The 23322-nt window shown below is 40.8% G+C and overlaps 1 protein-coding gene across 6 annotated transcripts in view; it reads right to left on the reverse strand.

The window, feature by feature from the left end:
- Positions 1-23322, reverse strand: part of LOC105929115 (centrosomal protein of 104 kDa) — a 51278-nt gene that overhangs the window by 14802 nt on the left and 13154 nt on the right. For all 6 annotated transcript variants that reach the window (XM_021318626.2, XM_021318624.2, XM_021318623.2 and 3 more), the window contains 6 exons: positions 23020-23247; positions 22099-22314; positions 19629-19796; positions 13921-14094; positions 6176-6352; positions 303-503 (listed from right to left, as the gene is read on the reverse strand). In XM_021318626.2, the coding sequence (XP_021174301.2) occupies positions 303-503; positions 6176-6352; positions 13921-14094; positions 19629-19796; positions 22099-22314; positions 23020-23247 (1164 nt within the window). The remainder of the gene's footprint in view (positions 1-302; positions 504-6175; positions 6353-13920; positions 14095-19628; positions 19797-22098; positions 22315-23019; positions 23248-23322) is intronic.

Below are 23322 nucleotides of genomic sequence, written 5' to 3' on the forward strand. Positions count from 1 at the left end.
CCTTAAAAATTATGTCGAAGCTATAAAGAAATTCCAAAGAACGCTATAATGTATAATAAACTAACTTGTGTGCATCTGGAGTTCATTTGTTAAACAAATAATCCAAACAGGGAGGAAAACAGTAGGTTTTGTCAGACGATCCTTGTGTAAGAGTTTGACTGCCCATCTACCAGCTGCTATATTGGGCTACCATCTGTTTACAATGATGAATACAGCCTTGTCAGCTGGATGCAAATAATTTGAACAGAAGAAGGACATCAATTAATTTAAAAAAATCATTATTTTCGAAAAGCAATATTTGCCTGAGGTTCTGAAAGTTTTCCATCGATCTTTCCAAATCCGTCAAAGAGGGTTTTGTAGAGGAAGTTCTTCCGTGCCGCAGCATCATTAGGAGGAAGGTAGCTGAGAACGGCCCCTCTGTGCTGCTCGTACAGGTATAAGATGACACGTACCGCCAGCTCTCGAACCCCTTTGGCCCTGTGCTCCAGAGCAGCTATACAGAACTGATATAAGACAAGAAATTAACAGATCAGCATGAGATACTGTTAATACATTTTATAGTTTTATACTAAAAATTAAAACAATGAACTGAAGTTTGGGAAATTAAAAACTGGTGAGTAAAGCACAAGTAAATAAGGCTAATGATGATCATGAGTACGACTGCAAATACACTTAAATGTGTCAAAATTTCATATAGTTAGTACATCGATATATCACTAGAGTGATACAGCAGAACAAGCACGGGTTAGTTACTGGTATCTGGATATATTAATGTTTTACACAGTTTTAGCTCCAAAATTCAAGTTGCTCCTTCCCTGGTGAACTGTTGGTAAGCTCGACTAAAAACACTTTTACCTCACTTACAAGAAACAACAGTGCATTGTCCCACTCGGGTATTGCACTGTTGTCTCAACGTTATTGAAAACGCCCCTTTTCTTTGTTTTATTGCACCAACAATACTTCCCGAGAAGCTTAAATCGTGCAAATACTCCTTTCGGTAAAATGTTCCGAGTCTAAAAGACAGATTACTGTGCGGCTGTGTGATTGGATCAGACAAACGTTCACTGAGATGTTAAAAAGTGTGCAAATAGTCAAAACTGCAAATGTTTAAGTTGAATGTCCAAGTTAATTGATGCTCGAGGCAAAAATGCCGGTAGCAGACAGTTTACAGGATGATGTAAAATACTGTGCAATTAATTTACATCTCCACAACTAATTTCCATCTGGAAAATACAAATATATTAGGACTAACATCATCCTTCCTGCTATTTGAAAGCTATTCTGCTGTGTTTGACCAAAATACATGTGGATGTTGATTCATTTGTTCTTATTCATTAGTCTTTCAACAACCATTGTTTAGTCTTCTTTTTTAAACTCTGTGGCGCTATAAGCCACTCACGTAAGTCATAATGCAAGAAATACCAGAAATTAATGGACGATGCGGAGGCCGTGAAGTCCATTAATTTCTGATAATGGACACCTCAAAGGGTATTATCCCACTTATACCATGTTCACTTATGAAATAAATAAATATTCAATCAATTACTAACTTTTTAATGTTTTTTTCACCGTTAAAATTGTAAGATTTTCACAGGAAGCGGCTGAGAGAACTATTTAATATCTCCCGTTGCGACGCGTGCCAAGCTAACCAGCTCTGGCCACAGAACCTAGAAAGCATCATTTCAACTGTCTTGCCGTTTGAGCCAGCGCAATAATTTGGAAAAATTGACCAGAACCTAGGTGTCCTATAACTTTTTTTAACGGACACCTTGCAGCCAATCAGAATCGAGTATTCGCCCAGACCATGGTATAAGTAAGAGACAAGAGGTGTCCATTATCAGAAATAAATGGATGACGCAGAGGGCGTGAACGTCTGACACCGCAGATGTTAGTTTCAGTGAGTGGCCCGATTAGCTGATCGACTTACTGTTTCATTCTCAATGTTAACATTTAAAGCAGAGTTGGACTCTAGGGCTAAAAGAAGACAGAGTACAGAGCTGAATTTGGTGCTGAGAAAACAAGCTTTGGAGAGATTTTGTTTTTTAGCTCTTCTACATGCAACTCCTGGATGAAGATGGGCTCAGCCTGAACTGACAAGCTGTCTTCTGTGGTTCTAGGACCTGGACAGGTGAAACTTCCTTGGTTGATTTAAAACGTTTATTCAAGTCAGCTCATCACCACTGAAATTCCTGGAGTTCCTGGACTTGCTGTTTGTCCACCACCTGTGTGACATGCTATGTCTGAGGCAATATCCTCTCGGGGCATATGAACCTGCAGGACGACTGCAAGGTTAAAGGACATAATCCTTGGTTCAAAGACAAATGGAGAGCAGAGGATTGTTGTTGTTTTTTTCAGAGGACATAAACCAGGAAAGCTGTCGTTTCATGTCCCAGTGATTAGCTCTGCCTGTCAGCAAACAGTAAGAAATTTGACCAACATGCCACTTTATCTCTGCTCCCTGTACAGCTTTCTTGGGGTTTATGTTGCTGTTTATCTCTGAGAAGTCACAATGCATTCTCAACTCCCAAAATTTCTGGAGAGGTTGATGTGCAACATCTATTTTGAACCTAAATGGGCCAGTTTCAATACCAGGATGCGGTCTGGGATTGACAGACAACTGTTTTGACCTTTGCTAATTTTTCTCTCAAAGTGTCAGGCTTTTTTATGCACTTTTTGTTCAGCTGTTTTTTTGTTTTTTTAGTTAGTGTTGCTTATTTCACGTTAGACCAAAATGGTCCCTGAGCATGATGGTTTGATTAATGCTCAGAAGATTTACCACAAACTTTTTTTACCTTAACCTTAGATTATTTGGGCATCATGTGTGGGAGGACAGGATCAGAGGCCTTGACCATTGATCCACTGTTCACTACAGCACATTTAAATGCCTGTTGTCAATGGAGAACTGTTTAAAAAGGGGAAATATTTTTACTTTTTTATTTTTATGGTAATTACACAGAATAACAGGCATTCCAAATTCTATATATCTTCAACCCCTATCCTTTAATTCTTGTGACTCTCTTTTTAAGGGCTACAAATTAATTTCCCTTAGACCTTCTCTTCCTCCATGCACTCCAAGTGCATTTCTTGTCATTTATAATTTTCAAAGCTAATTCTCCTGGCTATACAGCCGCAGAACGAATTCAATAAAGAACTACTCATGACTGTCTGTCATGATGTCTAGTTGTCTGAATTTTTTAAGACTCTGTTTTTATCTGTTGTTTATCTTCTCCTCCAGCCATTTCAGTTCACTGATTTGTTATTAGGTTCTTAGTTCCTTCTTGTTTTTACTTTGTAATTTTTTTTCCTGTGTTTCTTTTATGTTCAGCAGCAGTTAATCTTTTTTTTTTTTTTTACATAACTTCACGCTGTTATTATCAGTTATTTAGAGAGTTTGGAGAGTTGATTAAGTTGCTTATGTATCAGGGCGTACAAAGACACCTCATTCAGTAATAAGCTAATGTCAGCGTAGAGAAACAGGTAACTGAGGTAATACGGCTAGTGGGGAACATTACCATTCAGAGATAAACGTCAGAAGGCCAACCAGCCTTTGCTCAACAGGCTCAGGGACAACATACCACTACTCTGTCGTCTCCACTGACCGATTCTCACATTTAATTGTGGGAAATTCCCTTTTCTTGACGCCGCCGCCTCAGAGCAAATCACCCCGGGAACAGCACAGGAAAAAAGAAAAAATGTTTGAACTATCTCTGAGATACCACTGTAGAGAAGCACAGAGTGTCCACCACATGAGCTGAAAGCCCTATATAAAATAACGTGACGCTGTATATTTAACACATTTTACGACGCTAGTGTGCCGGGTTTCTTTTCAGATACTAAACAGATATATTGTCACCTCTGCTTTGTATGCAGAGGAAACGACGGCAATCAGCAATGTGTCTGCTCAACAGGGTTGGCCTGTATAATTTAGAAATCCTCCAAAACATTTTACCATAAATAAATATATTTATCTTTGCTATACACGCAGTTTAGTGAGGTAATTAATTTTTATTAGTCTAGAAGTGACAGTTAAAAGTCAATGTTCTAAAATATTTCAATAATTCTGTTGGTTTTTCTTTAATCCTGACCAGGTTTAGACTGATCCTGACTTAGAGATACATAAAGTGCTTAAAGTTGACAATATTAGTGAACAATGACTAAAAGGGGGTTCCATTTCCTATTTCATATGTCAATGAAATATCAAAATAAAAAAAAACCCTGGTCTACTCAAGCAATTTATTTTAAAGCTAATATGTTTCCCTTTAACATGTTATTGTGGCAAACAGAAGAGGAAACCATCTGCGGGATAAAGAACAGCTCAATCAAGACTCACAATGTTTTCCAAGCAAACAAGTGAGGCAGTGGCTACAAAGGGGTCTGGCTCTGAGCAAGCTTGCCCAAACTTGAAACTCAGATGACAAAACTAACAATTTGCTCTCCCTGACAAATGTCAAGCAGAGTCAAGAGGCCAAACAGGATTGTGGAGAGCGAAGCGTTGGTGGACTAAAGAGGACGGCCTCAATAGGGCTGCAGTCGAAGCAACCGCATGAAAAAATAGATAATTGTTGGAAACCAATAAAGCGAAGGGTGTGTGAGTGCCTGTTGTGATGATACAGGTTTAGCTGAGTGGAGCTTATCAGTGGGTGCGAACATGTTGAGTCTTTTTTCTATTTTTTTTACCAAAGTGGTTCCAGAGATAAGCCAGGTCTGGTACTAAAGATGGTTGTTTGAAGAACTGGTCAGAAAAAAACAAAACAAAATAAAATGCAGCCAGAGAGTAACCTCGATGACATGCCAATATGTATTTTTCTGAATGCTAATTCAAAAAATGTTTCAACTGGTGACAGAGTCTGGAGACATTCAGGTTATCCCTATGTGTGCTGATAACATTGAAGCAACTTGTTCAGAGACATTCAGCTTATATGTATTCATTGTATTTAAACTACTGCTAATCTCCCAGCAGCACCTGCAAAACTGATGCCCCATAGACAACTTTGGTTTTATTGTCGACATTTTAAAAAACACATGGCAGAAATTGGGCTAGTCTGTTACCGATCATTATACTGGAATGTGTTTTGGCACGTTGCCATGAACAAATTGTCTTACATAGTTTGTGCTGTAATTTATACTTAGAGGAACTATCCCTGATCCTGCACAGCTGGCTGCTTCTTCCTACTAAAAAAAAGCCAGGACGCGCTCGATTGAGCAATCAATTAGTCAATTGTTATAAAATTAGGTCTTTTAACTCAATATACATTGTGTAAAAAGCCTTTGTTCTTAACCAGAAAAAAAATGTATTGGGGTGTAGTTCCTTTAAAATTTAAGCCAGCATTTCATCAGTATTTATAAACCTTCTGCAAATAGGACTGTTATTAACATGCTGTTTTAAACTGGGTTTATAAATGCCAGCAAGCGACAATAAAAGACTCAATGTTTTTTTAATATTATTTCAGCTGAAAGTATAGTTTACGAGATTATTTTCTCAGCGGTGTGTGGTGCAATGTTCTACATTTGCTATGCGACCCATGACCAGTGAGATCTGAACACGCAGCTGGAAGTAGAGAGACGACGACATTGTGTTATTCCAATGCTACACCTCGGATTATTAATGTTACAAACTCGTCGCTTTGCTTTTTTTCCCCCCTTGGATTAAAAAGGAAACCAACTCCGGAGATTCAACCATAATGCTCCCACATTTGCTGATTGCTTGTTGGTCTCCAAGAACCCGTCTCAAGTTTCTGTCTGAAGTGGCTGTTTATTTGGCCCAGCAAAGGATCGGCTACCAATGCAGAACCAGTTTTAAATTGTGAGAAATAACTTGTAAACGCTAGCATTGGCTTGCCACTGCAATATTAACGGGGTAAAAGAGACGCTGTGAGAGCGACGCTTTACTGCCTGCTGGGAATGAATGGATTGTTGACATTTAGATATATCCTTTAAAGTTCAACACTTTAAAAAAAATCTAATAAATAAGCCTTACACATAATAACCCACACACTGGACTATGTCTATATTTTACACACAGTCAAGTCATCATCACAGTCTATAATGTAACTGATGTTTATTAATATACGTAAAGAAGCAAATCAGATTCCATTTATGCAAAAATGCCTTTTGTTTGTGGGAAGCGGTTTAACTTCCCATTGGTCTTCTATTACCAGATTTTTGGGTCCTTTACCGTGATGACGTTTTCCAGGGTGAAGCCAGAGTTGTCTATACCCAGCTCCACAAGGAGTTTCTCCAGCAGCTCGGCCCGACTTTGAGCCAGGCAAGAGGGGAAGTTGTTTTTGAATGGCTTCACTAATTCACCAGGGATGATCTGCAGGGCCCTGATGTCCTTCACAACAGCAATTTCCTAAAACAAAAGCCAAGAGGAAGAACGAAAATGAGATCTAGTGTTGTAGTTGTTGTTTTTTATGCATTTCTAGACCTACAGCCTGTCATTAGATGAAATGTGTACTGTAAGCCCCTGATAAATATCTGTGTATCGCCACACAGGTATTTATCCTTCAACACAAGCATCCTGTGAGTCGACAAGTCATGACAGATAATCCAGGTGTATTGCACAGATGAGAGCTCTGTAAAAAAAAAAAACCTGCATTGTTGAGGACTAACGTAAGACCAACACGTATTTGAACTGTGAGACAGTGATTGTGAATTTTGTGTTTGACGAGCAAAAACACAAACAAAAATCGATCCATGCTTTAATGAGAAATCAGAAGACAACCCAGAATCCAGACAGGCTTGGCAAAGTCTGTGAGCGACTGAGCTAAAGGAAACACTCCCTCTTTCACACTCACACCCATGAATGAGTTCACTGCCACAGATCCCACTGGGAAAATGCACATACAGTGCTATAAAACAAAGCTTTTGTACCCTTAGAGATTCATTTTGCTTTTGCTTTCTTGTCACACTTAAACATTTCAAATCATCAAGCACATGCATTACCAGACAAACAAAGCCCGACTAAATACAAAAAGCAGTTTTCAAATAAAACCAACCTGGTCCGACGGGAAAAATTAATCGCTCCCTAAACAAAATAACAAATTTGCCACTCCTGACAGCAACAACTGCCACTGAGTGTTTGGGATGACCGGTCATGAGTGTTTTACATCGCCGTGGAGGAATTTGGCCCACTCCTTTTTCGCAGAATGGTTTTATTTCAACCACACTGTAGGGATGTCAAGCTTGATCGGCCAGTCCACAGCTTTGCGAACCTTCTAGGTCTCTTGTGGTCTTTTCAGTCATCTAGAGGTGGTGTGCAACAAATGACTTTCCTGGTTTTCCTGACGTAACCAAAGCGTGCTTTGACTTCAGATTAAAAGATGATGGGCAGACATTGACCTTCTGCAGCAGAATTCGCTGCTTCATAAATTACAGCAAGTCATCCAAGTCCTGAAGTATCAAAGCAGCCCCAGACTATCCGGTTACCAGTGTCAGTATGATGTTTCACAGATCCCACCCACTCGGGCGATGCACTGTTGGACCCACTTCCATCAGGGAAACGCTTCAGAAACATTAAATCGCAAACTGACTCAAAAACAGCTTCTTTCCAAAAGCAACAAGGGCTGTCGGCTCCCGCTGAGAAGGTCTGTTACATGTTACAAACACACTACTGGTGCCTATTTGCACACTCTAGTTTCTCAGGGAATGTCTGGCTGGACATCCACCCATGCAGATTGCATAGTTCTGTAAAATGAAGGTTTAAATTTATTGCACAGTATTTACTGCAGGCATGAGTGCATCATTGATGGAGCATTAGTGCATTAATTCATGCAACAACACAATGATTTATACTCTTTGCAAAGGGACCGCTATCTGACTTTTTGGACTCGGATATGAACCTCTAACGGGGCGACGGTCACGCAGAAGTTAGGGAGTTCCCCCGCTCTGACTGTGTCCGTCGCTGTGTCCTCGGCCAAGACACTTTACCCGCATTGCCTGCTGGTGGTGGTCAGAGGACCCGGTGCCGCCGGTGTACAGCAGCCTCACCTCTGTCAGTCTGCCCCAGGGCAGCTGTAGCTACTAACACAGCTCACCACCGTCTGGGTGTTAATGGGTGTGCGAATGGGTGAATGACTAATTGTAGTGTAAAGCGCTTTGGAAGTCATCAAGACTAGTTAAACGGTATACAAGTACAAGCCATTTACCATCTTATCAGACCCTAAAGACTATTTGCACACTTTAAGCTTCTCAGGATGCGTGTTGGTGAGTGCAGTCGACTGGTTCCATAGAAGAATAAAACAGTGTGTGGAAATGTTGTGTCTTGTTATGTCTGCGTGTTATTTGTAATCGGTGTGCCTCTTAAGATGGTCTCCGTCTCATCAAAAATTTCACTGTGGTAACACATGGTGACGATAAAGAGCCTTGATTCTTGATGTTCCTTTTCTAAAATGCAGCATTAGGTCTGCAAGATATGCAATGGAGCTTTTGACAAGACTTATTTTCTAGTCAATCGGAATATTTTCCCTGATGAGTCGCCCGCGCGCTCTTGGAGTAATTTTGGTAGGTCAACTGTACCTGGGAAGGTTCACCACTGTTCCATGTTTTCTCTACAAGTGGATAAAATGCCTTTCGCTGTGGTTCAGTAACTTATTTGCATAGGGCTGGATTAGTTTGGATAGCTTTTTTCCCTGTTTCCCCTTAAAACAGCTTATCTTTGTATGATATTAAAATGTATTTGATGACCTGAAACATTTAAGGGCCAAAAAAATAAATAAAAATAAAATGGAAGAATTCTGTAAGGGGACAAGTACAGTATTTCTTCACAGCGCTCTACACTGTACAGCGCACACCATCCCTCCATGCACAAACCTGTAAACACTTGTAGGTCTCACCCTGGGTGTGAAAGTACCCACTGCACAAAAAAAAAACGACCTCCAGCTTTCAGATGAACTCACACATGCGAGTTCCAGGTGGCTCCAGTTATGGTTAAAGGAGGCGGTGTGGGGGAGTCAGGGGGAAAACAACATCAGGCTTGTTTAAAGCATGACAACACCTCCTTCCACCACCTCCTAGCTCAAAGCGTTTCAATTAGGCAACATAGCAAGATGGAGACATCAAGGCAAGAAATGCATTATAATTAGGGTCATAAAATGAGATGTCTTAGACATAAACACGTTTAAAAACACAATCAAATAAAAAATGTTTAAGAAAGAAATAGATTTTAGCCAAGCAAATGACAGCGCACACTTCCACTAGACACCAAAAAATGCTTTTTACCATTCCGCCTAAAAAGTCTGAATCGCACCATTACTTTCACATCTACGTTTTGCATGTCATGCAAATTGTCTCTTGCTCAAAAAAAAAAAAAACAGACTCATGCACTGGTGAAGAGGCATGTGGCCGACCAGTTCATTTTTATCACACGCTTCAGGAGGGTCAAAACACAGCAAAGCCAAACCCTGACGAAGACCAGCGGCCACTGCTGGGTTCTCAGTTACAAGAGAGAGAAATCTGGGAGGATTGATAGTATTTCACAGTTGCAAAAAAAAAAAAAACAACACAGACAGTCATGGTGTGCAAACCAAAGGCGCGCCAATCATCCCTGTTATTGATTCAACACCATTTTAGGGCTATAATTGGCAAGATATGAGAGCAGCTGGCCCGCTGCCTCTACCTGAGCAGACAGCTTGACTAATTAACCAGCTAATGTTGGAACACACCTCTCAAATACACTTAATTTGTTGAACAATGTTAAACAATCTATTTGTTGCTCCCAGCTGCTGTTCAACAAAAACAAGCTAGTCTTTGTTGTGGATGGGCTATTGCTCAGCTTTGGCCAAAAGTGGAACATACTCTTACATATGCTTATCAAATAAGTTTGTTTTTTTTATAAGTTATTTTAAACAATAAAAGCAAGACTTTCAATGTTGGCATAACTGTTAAAGAAAAGAAACCAACCAGCACATTTACATAGCGTATGTAAAGCCAAGATATACTCCTACAAAACAGTGCTTCACAAAGTATGGAACAGAAGAAAATCTGATTCTCCAAACTATGTTCCGCCTTCTACTGAACGACAGCAGGGCAGATAGAGGACAGGATATTCACCTTTGAATTACAATTCAATACAAACAGCAGTGCAAGAACACAGAACGGCTAAAACAGAGTTCTAGATCTCATGTTCTTAGATATAACCAACACTTGCTGGGATTTTGGGAAACACATGAACTATTACACAGCCCTTGTCGTTCTGGGTAAAGGGATACAGTAAACTTCACATGAAACGTCCAGCTGACGAGAAGACGCACAGAAGCAACTGTGCCAGTAGTGAGAAACGTTCCAGCAGGGCAGGAATCTGCGTAGAGCATGAAGTTAAACCTGACAAACCACCTAAACTACCGCTTGTCATCGCCACTAATTAGTTATTGACAATAAGGTGGAATGCCAAAGTAATAACCCACAAAGCCCAAAATAGTTTTTGGCTCGACTGAAACTTGGCTCCTTAACAATGTCTGTGACTCTACGATCTGGCTGGATAGACCAGTGTCTCTTGGTGCTGATAAAAGAGCAGAGGGCTCCAGTAACACCGGACTTCTGTGTGCATCAGCGACTCGTGGTGCAGAAACACATTATTACTACGTCATTACAGCTCACTACTTTATAGGGCTGTAACAATTGTGAAACACCAGTGCTTCCATTAACTGCATACTTTCCTTCCTAAGCATTCACGCAGAGGGGCCTGAAGGAAATGTTCATTACCATCAACAAGCTTCAAACCGTTATCCTGACACTCAATTGTGGTTTTTGGAGATTTCAATCATGCGTACTGAAAAATGGTTCCAGCAGCTTCTTCAGTTTCCAATCAGAGGAGCTGGCACACTGGACCATTGTAAACAAACATCAAACAGGCTCAGAAAAGCAGCTTGTCACCCACCTTTCAGGGAATTAAATCATATTTCTCAGCATACAGAACAACGCTGATCAGAGTTTGCGGTAAGGAAGAAACTACATTTTCAAATAAATATCAACAAGTATACTGACTTGTTCGAAAGACTCAAACATGCCAGAATCGGTGGAGCACACGTGAGGATAGGGAGGTCCACATCACAGTAACTGAGGCCAGTGAGGCCTGCAGTCCTTTGGATGTTGTTGTGGGATCTCTTGGATGAGACGTCGCTGCTCTCTTGGGGTAATTTTGGTCAGCGGGTCACTCCTGGGAAGGTTCACCGCTGTTCCATGTTTTCGCCATTTGTGGATAATGGCTCTTAATGTTGTTCGCTGGAGATCCAAAGCTTTAGAAATGGCTTTGTAACCTTTTCCAGACTGATAGATCTCAATTACTTACTTTCACATTTGCTCTTGTAATTCTTTGGATCTCAGCATGATGTCTAATGATTCAGGATCTTTTGGAGTACTTCACTTTGTTAGGCAGGTCCTATTAAAGTGATTTCTTGATTGAGAACAGGAGGGGCAGTAATCACGCCTGGGGTGGCTAGAGAAGAATAATCCTAGGTATTAACCATAGTTAAGTTTTAACAGGGGGGAAAAATACAAATTTAAAATTTGTATTTTGTGTTTACTTGTGTTGTCTTTGACTAATTTAAATTAGTCTGACGTCGCCATGTTGGAAGTCCATCACTCCATTCAATCCGTCCCCATGATGGCTAGTTAAAGGAGACATTTCATGCAAAATCCACTTTTTTAGCCAATCAATAAATTTTGTTGTGTACTTGGCATCTCCAGGAGTTCAGAAAAGTTTCATTTAGTCACTCGAGGAGCTGCTTAGATATCTTTCTATTATTTTTAGGTCATATGTTTCAAGTCATTCAGGTTTTTCTATTCCCTATTGCAGTATTTGGTGCAGACCTGCTAAACAAGGCCGTGGACTTCCTGCTTACCAATTACGCAAATCTGCCATTTTTATTTTTTTCACCACAATCTTGTAGTCCAAGCTGAAAGGATGCTGAAGTTACAACTGGAGAAGTGAAAATGTTTGGTTGTTGGGTGTATTAACCAACATAATTCACCACACCGTCCCCCAGCATACTCTGTGACCTGGGGGAGGGGGGGGGGGGGGTCTGAAGTGCCTTCTTTAGATTTAAAGAGACCGCACCAAAACAAGTTGCACTCAGACGCAGTGTGGAAAATGGAGGAACGTTGGGTAAATTAATGAAGAATTCAGACCAAAGCATTGCAGCGCCACTTTATACAGACCACAACTGAATTATTTCTATGTGAAAAGGAAGGCAATAAAAAGCACATGTCCCCTTTAACACAACATTAAGAATCAGTTGTGTTAGCGTTATTGATTTCTAATTCAGCTAATATTTTTTTAAAACATCATTTTATTAAAATAGTGTCTTGTTTTCCCTTCTGCTTTGCATTGTGAAATGCTCGTTTGAAGACCTAGCAACTGTTGTACTCTGTAAGCTTCAAAAGTAAACTTGGCCTCCTTCTGTCGTGATTTGCGGGTGTTGAGGACCAACGGTGCAGCAAAGGCGACGCAGATCCATCAAAAGGTAGGTAAGTGACTTTAATGACGGAACTTCAGGTAATGTTACAGGGACCACTAAGGATAACTATGGTTAACAAAGGGTGACTATTAACTAAGGATCCAGCGAAGACTGAACAGAAACCAGCAACTTAAATATGCTGGGTAATAATCAAACTGGACAAGAAACAGGTGACAGATAATCAACAGAAGCAGCTGAAGGGCAACTAGAAGGCGGTGAAACACACTAACTGGAAACATGCACAATCCAAGGAACTTAAACACTAAACAATAACACCTAAGGATTGTGACACCTACCAAATACCTCAAAACATGGTTCCTCCTGGAAAAACTTGCATCAAGCATGCCTGAACAACTTTTTGAAACGTCAATGGGGGATCTACTAATTTCTTTGACACTTTGCTTTCTGTTTTGAGGGGGCTTTCAGGTTATTTTGAACTCCGGTCTTAAACTTTTGATCAGCTGATGAACACCCTAAATTTATGTTTTTGATAAATTGCCTGCCCTAAATTATATTCCCTATTACTTCTTTTAGCATTGTCAAGCTCTACATAGAGCCTTCTTAAGATCCAATAGTGCAAAATGCAAATTCTTGCAATTTTTTAAACAGTCTTAAGATTTTCAACAGGAGATCACTCCATCGTTTTATTGCTTATAAATACGCAATATGTATATTGTTGATATATTCTTTTATTTTGGAGGAAGCTGTTTGTGTTTATTCTGTATATTTGTGCAGAGCTTGCTGTTTGAGGAACGCCAGCGTGAGAATTCACTCCTTCACCCGTTGGTCTGTAATATCCCAGGAAGGGACTCATAAAACAATATCTGACAGAGACAGAAAGCTTTTTCCCTGTTCCTTCCTGATAATCAGGTGGTGCCCCGACTTGGTCATTTTGCTTAAAATAACTTTGTTAACAATTTCCTTTAACACTTATTAATGGTTATTCATAGCCAAACCAAGCCGACTGCTGCAAAACCAAGTGTCCCAAAAACTGAAAGAAGTCTCCATCTTACCATTCCTACATTTTAAAGTCCTTTTAATATGAGCTCAGAGAAAGGTTTTTTCCCGTTGATGAGCTCTGCCAGTCAGTTGGCTGAACTAAAGCTACCACAGTTTGCCCTGGCTACAGAGAAAAACAGATTTGGTGGTTTGTCAAAAACTTCCAGTAGAAAATGAAACCACCAGTCATGGTGTGGAAACTAAATAAAAAAAAAAAAATGCAGCTAACATGTCACGAGAGCAATGTCTGCTAAACAGCCACGCACACTATGGCGTCCATTTCCTTGTAAAATGGTCGTGTGTTACTGCTCTGGCTCTGGAAATGACAAAAAAGGCAATTTCACTCAGCTGAATCTTTGATATATCTGGATGACAAGAAAGATTCTTTGAACTTGAAAACACAGGTGCAAAAAACCTAGCTATCCTTTGTACTAAACAAAACACATCAGTTAGTGTGTTATAATACCTGTATGAGCGCGATGGCAGCGGCCCGTATGCGGTGAGAGGAATCTCCCGTCCTCGCCAGCAGGCTGGGAAAGGTGTGCTCCAAGCAGTGGGTCACCTCAGCCCGGCCAAGGCCCAGGCCCGGGATCAGCTGGTTCAGTAATAACCCCAGTAGCTTCAGTGAGGCGTGAAAAACCTGAAGTAGGAAGCAGAGAAGCTCGGCTAGAATGTTGTGTGATATCTGTAAGATCATCTGGTAACCAAACGCAATGTAGAGGCAGAAAAACAAAGTCTTAAAGCATTTTTACCTTAAATTGAATAAAACCTTTCACAGCTGTGTTTATTGATATGTATCCATTTATCAAAAGGTAAAAAGGAATATCCAAAGAGAAAAGGCAGTTAAAATAATTCATATAATCTGTTTTTTGTGCTTAGTAAAGTTGATTTATAATATAGAAAAACTTTTATGTTATGTTGGGTCACGCATAATAACAGTTTTATACCAAGCAAGATTAATGGAATAACTGCTATTGGTACTAGAACTAAGGACGGTAAGATGATGAGTTTTGAAGAATTAAGGGGAAAATATCAACTGGAGAAGACTGATTGTCTAATTAGCTGGCTGAAGAAAACCTACAAAGGGACACAGTTCAAGGAAATAGCGTCATTATATAAAACTTGAAGAGAAAATACAGAGCACAACAAACGCCAGACTCACAAGATTCTTCATTACACCCAAGATAGAAGTAAGCAAACCAGGTCTCACCTCCCGTGTTGGAGAATGTGTGGAATATAGAAGCAAATCATACACATATATTCTAGGAGTGACCAAAATTAGACTTGTTTCTGAGGAAATGTGAACTTCTGGATACACAGTACCAAAAGATTTTAAGACAATGTATATTGGAAACATAAAAAATGTTTTGAAGGAAGATGTGTGCCTGATTAAGATTCTGTTAATTGCTTGCAAAAAAAACATAATGAGGAACTGGTATCAGGTAACTGTTCCCTCCACACGACAATGGCTAAATATTGTTAAGCAAATTTATGTAATGGAACAAATGACCTTCATTCTCAGACTAAAAGAAGACATCTTTATGAATAAGAGGGAAAAATGGACACTATGCCACCCAAGAAGAGACTTAAGGAAATCCATTACCATCATTAAAGGACTCTTCTAGACTTTAGACACCTGCAACGGAGATGTTTTGTTTCCTTTTTGTTCTTTTAACTAGATTTATGTTCCCCCGTTTCCTTTATGCTCTCTTTATAGACACTATACAGGCTTTATAGGCTACAATACTCTGTAAAATGTCTGTGCTATATGTTTGCATGTTGGTGTCCACTGAAAATGTTAACAAAAATTGAAGTGGGAAAAAAAAAAAAAACTTTGAGAAATTACACATCCAAGGCAACATTACCAGGGACATTAGTTTACGTAAGAGAAAAAGTTTTGTATGACTAATCTGAAGAGGAACACTTTCACTTTTATCTTCAGAGGCGTTGTAGACTATGTAATAAATCAGTGCAATTATTGCTACACCGCCCTTTTCGTCACCGTACTGGTTGGACGCAGCTTCCACAGAATGATCACAATGTTGTGCTTGTCAAATTTGTTGTTTTAATAAAGCCGCCTCTGTGAGAGGTTTTGCATGTGGTCCAGAAGTACTATTGGCATAAAGTCTGTTCACATGAATGCTCTGCTCAAAACAGGAACTCACTGAGCACGACATCTAACGCAGAGGATTTCGACAGTGACCGCCCGAGGGTTGGCCGATAATAAGACAGAATACTTCACTGTCCAAAAAAAAAAAGAAGCGTTGCTCAGAACGCTGACAGTCTTGGCTGTGCACAGATAAAATGTTTCTATGTTCTTATATTCTATTGTTCTTATATCTTTTACAGTTATAAAAGAAAGAAAGAGAGACAATTAATGACAGTATAGCCAGTTAAAGCAGTGATGCGTGGGAATTGAATATCAAGGACGGGTGATCTTAATAAAAAGCAAAGGTTTACTCAGACAAATCAAGAACAATCGTTGAGAAGCTTAGAAAAAAAAAAGCAACATACGGCTAAGAGCAATGAATTGGCAGAAAGTATTTAAAAATAAGAGAACGGTTATCCGATTTAGCCACTGTGGAAATTGAAAGAAAATTAAGATTGACTAAACAGACCTTTTATGAATCGGGTCCCAAAGCAACTAAAATGTTGGCAAAACATCACCAATCCAGGTATTTAATACACAAAATTAGGGACCCAATTAACAAGGACATTAATAATAAACCTGAAAAAATGTTGACATTTTCTCTAGACTATTATAAAACTTTGTACTCCCAGCCTAACGTGGCTGATGGAACGGTCATTAAACACTACCTAGCAAAATTAGACCTTCCTTCCTTAGGCACTTCAATTCAATTCAATTCAATTTTATTTATATAGCGCCAAATCATGAAACATGTCATCTCAAGGCACTTTACAAAGTCAAGTTCAATCATATTATACAGACTGGGTCAGATTATACAGATTGGTCAAAATTTCCTATATAAGGGAACCAGTTCATTGCATCAAAGTCCCGACAAGCAGCATTCACTCCTGGAGAAGCGTAGAGCCACAGGGAGAGTCGTCTGCATTGTCCATGGCTTTGCTGCAATCCCTCATACTGAGCAAGTATGAAGCGACAGTGGGAAGAAAAACTCCCCATTAACGGGAAGGAAAACCTCCGGCAGAACCGGGCTCAGTGTGAACGGTCATCTGCCTCGACCGACTGGGGTTAACATACTTACAAAAAAAAAAGACATCAACAAGGCTATCAAATAAAAGCAAGGGAGTGACGGTTTCCCCAGTAAATAGTACAAGGTACAAGGAGAACAACTTGCCTACAGTCATTAAACACGCTAAAATTCCTCCTTCATGGAAAGACGCTGTCATATCTGTCCTAACGACAGAAGGTAAAAAAATAGGGATTACTGAGAGTCTTAGCTGCCATACTCGATTTTTGATAACCGATTATAAACTATTCACGTCAATAATAACTAGATTAGAAGCTGTTCTCCCTGATCTAATAGATGAAGACCAGACAGGCTTTATTAGGGGCCGACAAACACAGGATAACATTAGACGTACAGTACATTGCACATAATAAGTGAGGCTAAAAGGCAAAAATATCCCCACAATTCTTGTTTGCCTAGACGCAGAGAAGGCTTTTGATACGGTCTGTTGGCCCTTCCTCTTTGCGGTCCTAAAAAAAAAATGGATTTCAATTATCCTAACAATTCTCCAAGGCTTTGGAGAAAAATCTGGATAGAAGTTAAACCAAAGAGATCCTTGAATACCTAGGGGTCTACTTAACAAAAGAACCAAGCACACTATATGAAGCTAATTATTGTAGGATTAACTACACATTGCAGAAAGATCTGAGAAGATGGTCGTCACTTGTGATGGATTAAAGTTCAAGGATAATGCTGTCAGGATCACCCAAGTTATCACACCCAGGGGTGTGATAACTTGGGTTAGCTCCCTGGGGATCCTGGAGTCTTGTTATGTTGCACCCTTTGTATTATTCATCCATAGATCATCGTTCTTGCCATCTGCCCAGTTTTCTTTTCAGTATGTATTTTAATAGTGTATTCTGGTATCTGTTAGATTCAGTACTGTCTAGTTAGCTTGTGGTCTTTACTATTTTAGTAGTTCTGTTAGAACTGCCGACCTGTCCAGGGTGTACCCCGCCTCTCGCCCATTGACAGCTGGAGATAGGCACCAGCACCCCTCGCGACCCCAATAGGGATAGACGTGTTGGATGAATGGTTCTGTTAGATCTGCATTTTCAGCTTGACTTTCTTTAGTTTAGTTTCTGTCAAGTATTCATACAAAACTGTAATCAGAAAGGAGGATAGATATTTGTTTAAGGTCATGATAATGGTCTGCAAAAAAGTCCTCCCAAGGAACTGGCTGAGCCGCGTCACATTATGGAGATCTACTCAATGGAAAAAATGACATAATGTCTGAGACTGGAAACGGGCAATTGAGAACAACCATGGAAGAAATGGACTCACTCAATAGCAGAATCTTAAGGATCATTTATTTCTTAGTAGCAACTCGCATACTGTTCTTCTCTCTGTTTGTGCTCTTTTCTGTGGGTGTATTAAAAAAAAAACACATAAATAAAGAGTATTAAACAAACTATACCTTTCTTAAAACTCTTCTTCTACCACCATTTCTGCTGTGTAGCACTGTTTTGGTTGCTACACTTCCTGGTTAGAAAGAGAACCAAGGTGAGGTAGAAGTAGCCCCTTTAACCAATAAAAAAGAGTATTCCCATCACGCAAGTCTGCCAGTCACTGCAGCTCTCAAAGTCATTAGGTCATTGGTGCATAGCAGAAGAGAAGAAAGAGGCTATGCAAATCAGGATAAAAGTTATTGTTACACATTGTCTTACAGCTAACAACGTGTGTGATGAAGGGAGCAGCTCACACCATGGAAGGACGAGCAGAATCTGAGCTGACAGGATCAAATAGGAAGCTTGATCTCCAACGACCACAACGGGAGAATATAAAAAGAGCTTTCTGTCAACTTTGCACGCAACCAGGAAGATTTCTCTTGTTCGCTCCTCTCCTTGTAATGAGCTTTTGTCAAATCCTTTTAGCTTCACTTGTGCAATCATATTGTAACACACAGGAGTGGCGAACAGGGCAGAAATATATCAAATTTTCAACTGCCAAAACCAACACCCTGTGACAAAAAGCATAATTGAGCATTTAGGCCAAAGAATATTTTAACCGATTGTTATGTATGAGCAAATTGAATGCTTATTCAAGTACAATTGGCTCTTTTAACTTCAAACTTGAAGTATACTCTTATATGATAAAACTGCAACTTAAAAATGAAGCACCAGCAACAACAGCAAAGGGCATTCTTTGTACATAAAAGATAAGATAAGATAGTCTTTATTGATCTCACAATGGCACTTGGCACAAAAGCACTTAAAATACTATGACACCAAACTATGACTATGAGCTGTGACTATGACACCAAAAGAAAAGAAGGGAAATCAAACGGTATTTCCCTGTGTAACGGATATTTTGTGCCGTATAGACGATATCATGATCGCTCTGTGTTGGCAGATTGTCAGCATGCTGCCCACCTCTGCTCTGACGCAGAGGCCTTGGACTACTGGATGCTGCCCAGCAGGTCCACCAGCAGCCGCCTGTGGGGCGCGACAGACACGGCGCCTCTCGTCCTTGCCGTAGAGACTTATGAAAGGAGAGAAGGGAAAGACAGATGGCAGACAGCGGAGGTGGGGGGTCCAGTTTTCCCTTGGCGTGCACTGCTAGCACACCTACTGATAGAGTTTTTGGGTAACTGTGCAAGCTGCTGCGACTCCTGGATAGGACGTAGTAAAGCCAGTTTGCCCTGTTCTGAAAATAATGAATGTTTAGGTCTGACATGTTGTCAAAAATGTTACCTTTTTTTGGTTTAAACTGTTTCTAACTTATTTATAGGTAAACTGACACTTGGTTTGATGTGTAAAAAGAATCATGTGTGGCATCTGTAACTTAAGAAATTAAAATAAAACAATGTAACATCACAGGCCCTTCCATAGGCAGTAATAAAATATGTAGCAGATAAATAAGGTAAGTATTGTGAAAGAGATTCTGCCTGTAGGTAATCCATTGTCCCTTATTAGAGCTGCAGTTCATATCAAAGCGTTTTCTTTCAAGGGAAATGACTCACGGATGAAACTTTATCCAGAAGGGCCTTCTTCACCAGGAAGACGGCCGCTCTGATCATGTTTCGCAGCTCGTCTTTGCCGGCGGTGGAGACTACGTCCAACAGTTTGTTGTGCACAGCGAGCAGCGCGTCTTCTCTGTGGCACCAGGTTTTAGAGTATGCAGCGGCCACCTGAGAAAGCAACAGGGGCGAAACAAAGGGGATACAAAATTAACACATATTTTACATGGAGGTATACCGGCAGTTACTGATGAATACTCAAATAGACTGTACCGGGTGTGTGGATCATACGGTTTTTAATCAACCAACCCATACAGTAGCACCCTAAAATTTAATGTTTAAGAGATTTCTCCAGAAGGATTGCTTAAACTCGCACCTAATGGGTAAGGAACACACCCCAGACAGAACACGGGAAAAAAGCAGTACAGACATTCACATTTCATGCTGCTAAACTGTAAACAGGTTGTTAGCTGAGCTTCAGAAGAGACAGGAGTAAAAGTAAGAAAAATAGAGAAGGCATTTTGTTAAAAAATGCATTTACCAAAGTTGACCAACACATAATCAAAGTTTAAGACCATAAGCTTTCAAAATACCAAAATGAAAGGGTCAAAATAAGGACTCGGTACCAAGTAAGTTTACAATTCTTGTTTATCACATAAAATTGGGTTTGATGCTCGATGGGAGCCTCATGTGAATGCTTGCTGAACGCTGGAGAGAAAGTTGCGCCATGTGGTGAAAATGGCTTCATGAAGGTGAATCCACAGTCTGGAACAGATGACGTTCTGTACACCTCCTTTGCCGTCAATTTCCTAACGCTTTCAATGGGACTTAAACTGAAGTTAATTATAGTTATTCTCCTGGAAGAAGTCCTTGTAGATGTCTGACGGGCAACTACAGTGCTGATCTGGTGAAAGGCCTAAAGATCGGCCCACAGACGAGTGCCCTCAGTCAAGACGGATACACAAATCTGCAGCTCCGTCGCGCCGTTGAAGGAAAACAGTTGCTCAGATCATAATGGACTGCACTGCACAGAAAAAAATTCCAGTGGGATCTCCTTGGTATGCCAGTAATGTCAGAACCCTTCAGGACCAGATTAAAACTTATCTCCATTGTCCCATGGTTGGTGCTTTCTAGCAAAGTCCAAATGGGTATATTAGTGGTGTGGGCGGAGACGTGGCCTTTGAAAACGTTGCCTGGTTTGCCTTTTCCGGCTGCTGTTTGTGGGATATTTTATTCAGAATTATTTTTTTGGAAAAATTATTTATTTCCACCTGCTATACACACTTCCTGCTGCTACATATACGCGCACGGTTGTCTCACACATAACTTCTCTGCACATATAAATCTCTTTTTTCGGTTTGCTGCTACATTCCTGACAAATAAATAATACTTCTACTTCTAAACGTTACTCCATTGACCTCTGTTTTTGCTCAGAGCCTTGCAATGAAATTTCACTCAGATGGACTCTGTGAATGTGCTGTTCAATAACAGCAAAGTCTGTCCGAGTCTAACTCTCTAAGTTCGCCTTCCTGATGCAGCATCTTTGTTGCCCTTACTTGGCAGAGCAGCAGCGTGAAATGACAAAGCTCTACCACGAGTCATTTGCGCTTGTGTTTTAGAAGAACTAAAGGTATCTTTTAGGATGGACTATGGTATGACGTCACACACCATCTCTCTGTGTTGTTCTTCAGTCTCTTGCGCGTGCGTGACATCCATGTGAACAGCTGCTACTGAAGGCTCGGCCCCTCCCTGCCCATTAAATGCCACCGTCAGAGCAACGTAGCGTAGGAGCAAAATGGCGGACTGAAACAAAACGTTTTCTTGCTAACAGCGTTGTAAAGTTATGACTGCCCTTATTACTGGCATTACTTCTTCACTAGACACGTTCCTCCAACAGGTGACGCTGCGTTGCTGTGTATTTATCCTTTGCTCATACGAGGCAATGGCTGAGAAGGGGAGGGGAAATGGGTGATCGGGTTGCAGCTGGAGTGGAGGTAGAGAGAGGCGTGGCTAGCCACACTTCTTGTTTTGGTCTGCAGACAGAGCTCAACAGCCCACCTAGTAGAAAAATGTCGCTTAGTGCTCCTGAACTGAATCAAATTGAGAATTCGTAGCAAGACGTAAAAAATAGCTCTTCACATATGCTCCCCCATGTAACCCGACTAATCTGGTCCTATTTGGCGAAAGAGAAGAGGCAAACATTTTATGTTTTAAGATGCGCAACGCCACAGACGCACCATAAAACCCTGCAGGTATTTTATTTATGAACACTTCTGTGATAAAGTGATAAAAGCTTCTTTTTAAAAAAATATTCAAGGAATATGAATATTCTTTCAAGACACCATTTTAGAGAATTGTCTAAAAAAAACACCAAAACAAGTATTTCTCAAACGTTAAAGCTCAAACAGTCAGTGAAAATGTGATTACTTAAAGGCAGGATAACTGCTTATGGCTTCACTAGATGCCTTCTCACCAGACTCTCTCCGAAGGCCTCTATGGGAAGGCCGGCCTCTCTCAGGGCTTTCTCCGTCAGGGGCTCTGGCTCACCGCTCACGTCGGGGCCACGTGGGGACCTTTGTGCGTCACCTTTAGGGGAGCTCTCCGCTGATGGGGTCTGGATGCTTTCCACTGGTCTATCTTTCCACTGAAGGGCTGGCAGGGGCCTCTCGTCATAAGGCACGCCGGTAATCTGGTCAGCGGGACGTAAGAACATCAACATTCGAACTAAAATATGTGGCCCAAAACACTCTAAGTCATGTCATTATTATACATAAAAATCCTTTACAAAGGAACGCATTTTATAAGCGCCTCTCAGCCAGGAAGCCTGAACAGATGAAACGTAATCTCTGAAACACCGACTTCAGGTGACATTTGAACGCCGGAGAGATTATATATCCTCCAACATCCGAGTAACAATGACTGTTTGCCGTCCTCGATACAAACCAAAGCTCTAGCCAAGTTCTGCGTCTTGTGCGTCTGGGCCAACTGGCACCCCGATCCTTAACACAAGCCTCAAAGCGCTGCCTTGAGGCCAGGTTGGCAGCCGCCGGAGTCAGCCGACTGTTGCACACTTTTAATTAAATAGTGAAACTCAAACCTGTAGCAGGCCTGGTCTTAGTAGGTGGTGAGTAAACCATGAAGGCCCCCCCGCTGGTCATAATCCCCCTGTGTGCTCTGGGTTCAAGCACTGCTCAGGTTTAGGCGGGAGACATGTTCCAAAAGTGCTTCCGAGCTTTATGGGAATGTATGCATGCAGGGGAAAATACTGCTGGATTATCCATAAGAAGGGGAGGGGCTTCAGGAAGGAATTTCAGAACATTTTTGTACCGATGACTTGTTAGAAGCTGCGTATCTACGTGGCTATGGGTGCTTTTTATGATGAATAAATGCTTACATTAAGGTCAGGTAGGGCAGCGAGGGTGAGAGATGTGTCAGGCTGGCTGCTAGGCTTGGGCGCAGCAGACTGTGTGGCTGGTTGCTGATGGCGATGAGGGCTTATCTTCCTCCCCTTCCTAAAGTCACCTGTGGACGACGGAGGCTTAGTGGGGGCTGACCCATCAGCAGGAGAAGGCAGAAGAGGTGGAGGACCTCGTGCTGAGGACAAGTCTGCTGGCCTGGTGATCTGAAGACAACACAGAGAGAAATAAGAGCTGCATTCTATTTAGATAGGACTGATGGGAATACAGAGGATGTTCCT

The sequence above is a fragment of the Fundulus heteroclitus genome, chromosome 1, assembly GCF_011125445.2.
Source record: "Fundulus heteroclitus isolate FHET01 chromosome 1, MU-UCD_Fhet_4.1, whole genome shotgun sequence".
NCBI lineage: Eukaryota > Metazoa > Chordata > Actinopteri > Cyprinodontiformes > Fundulidae > Fundulus > Fundulus heteroclitus.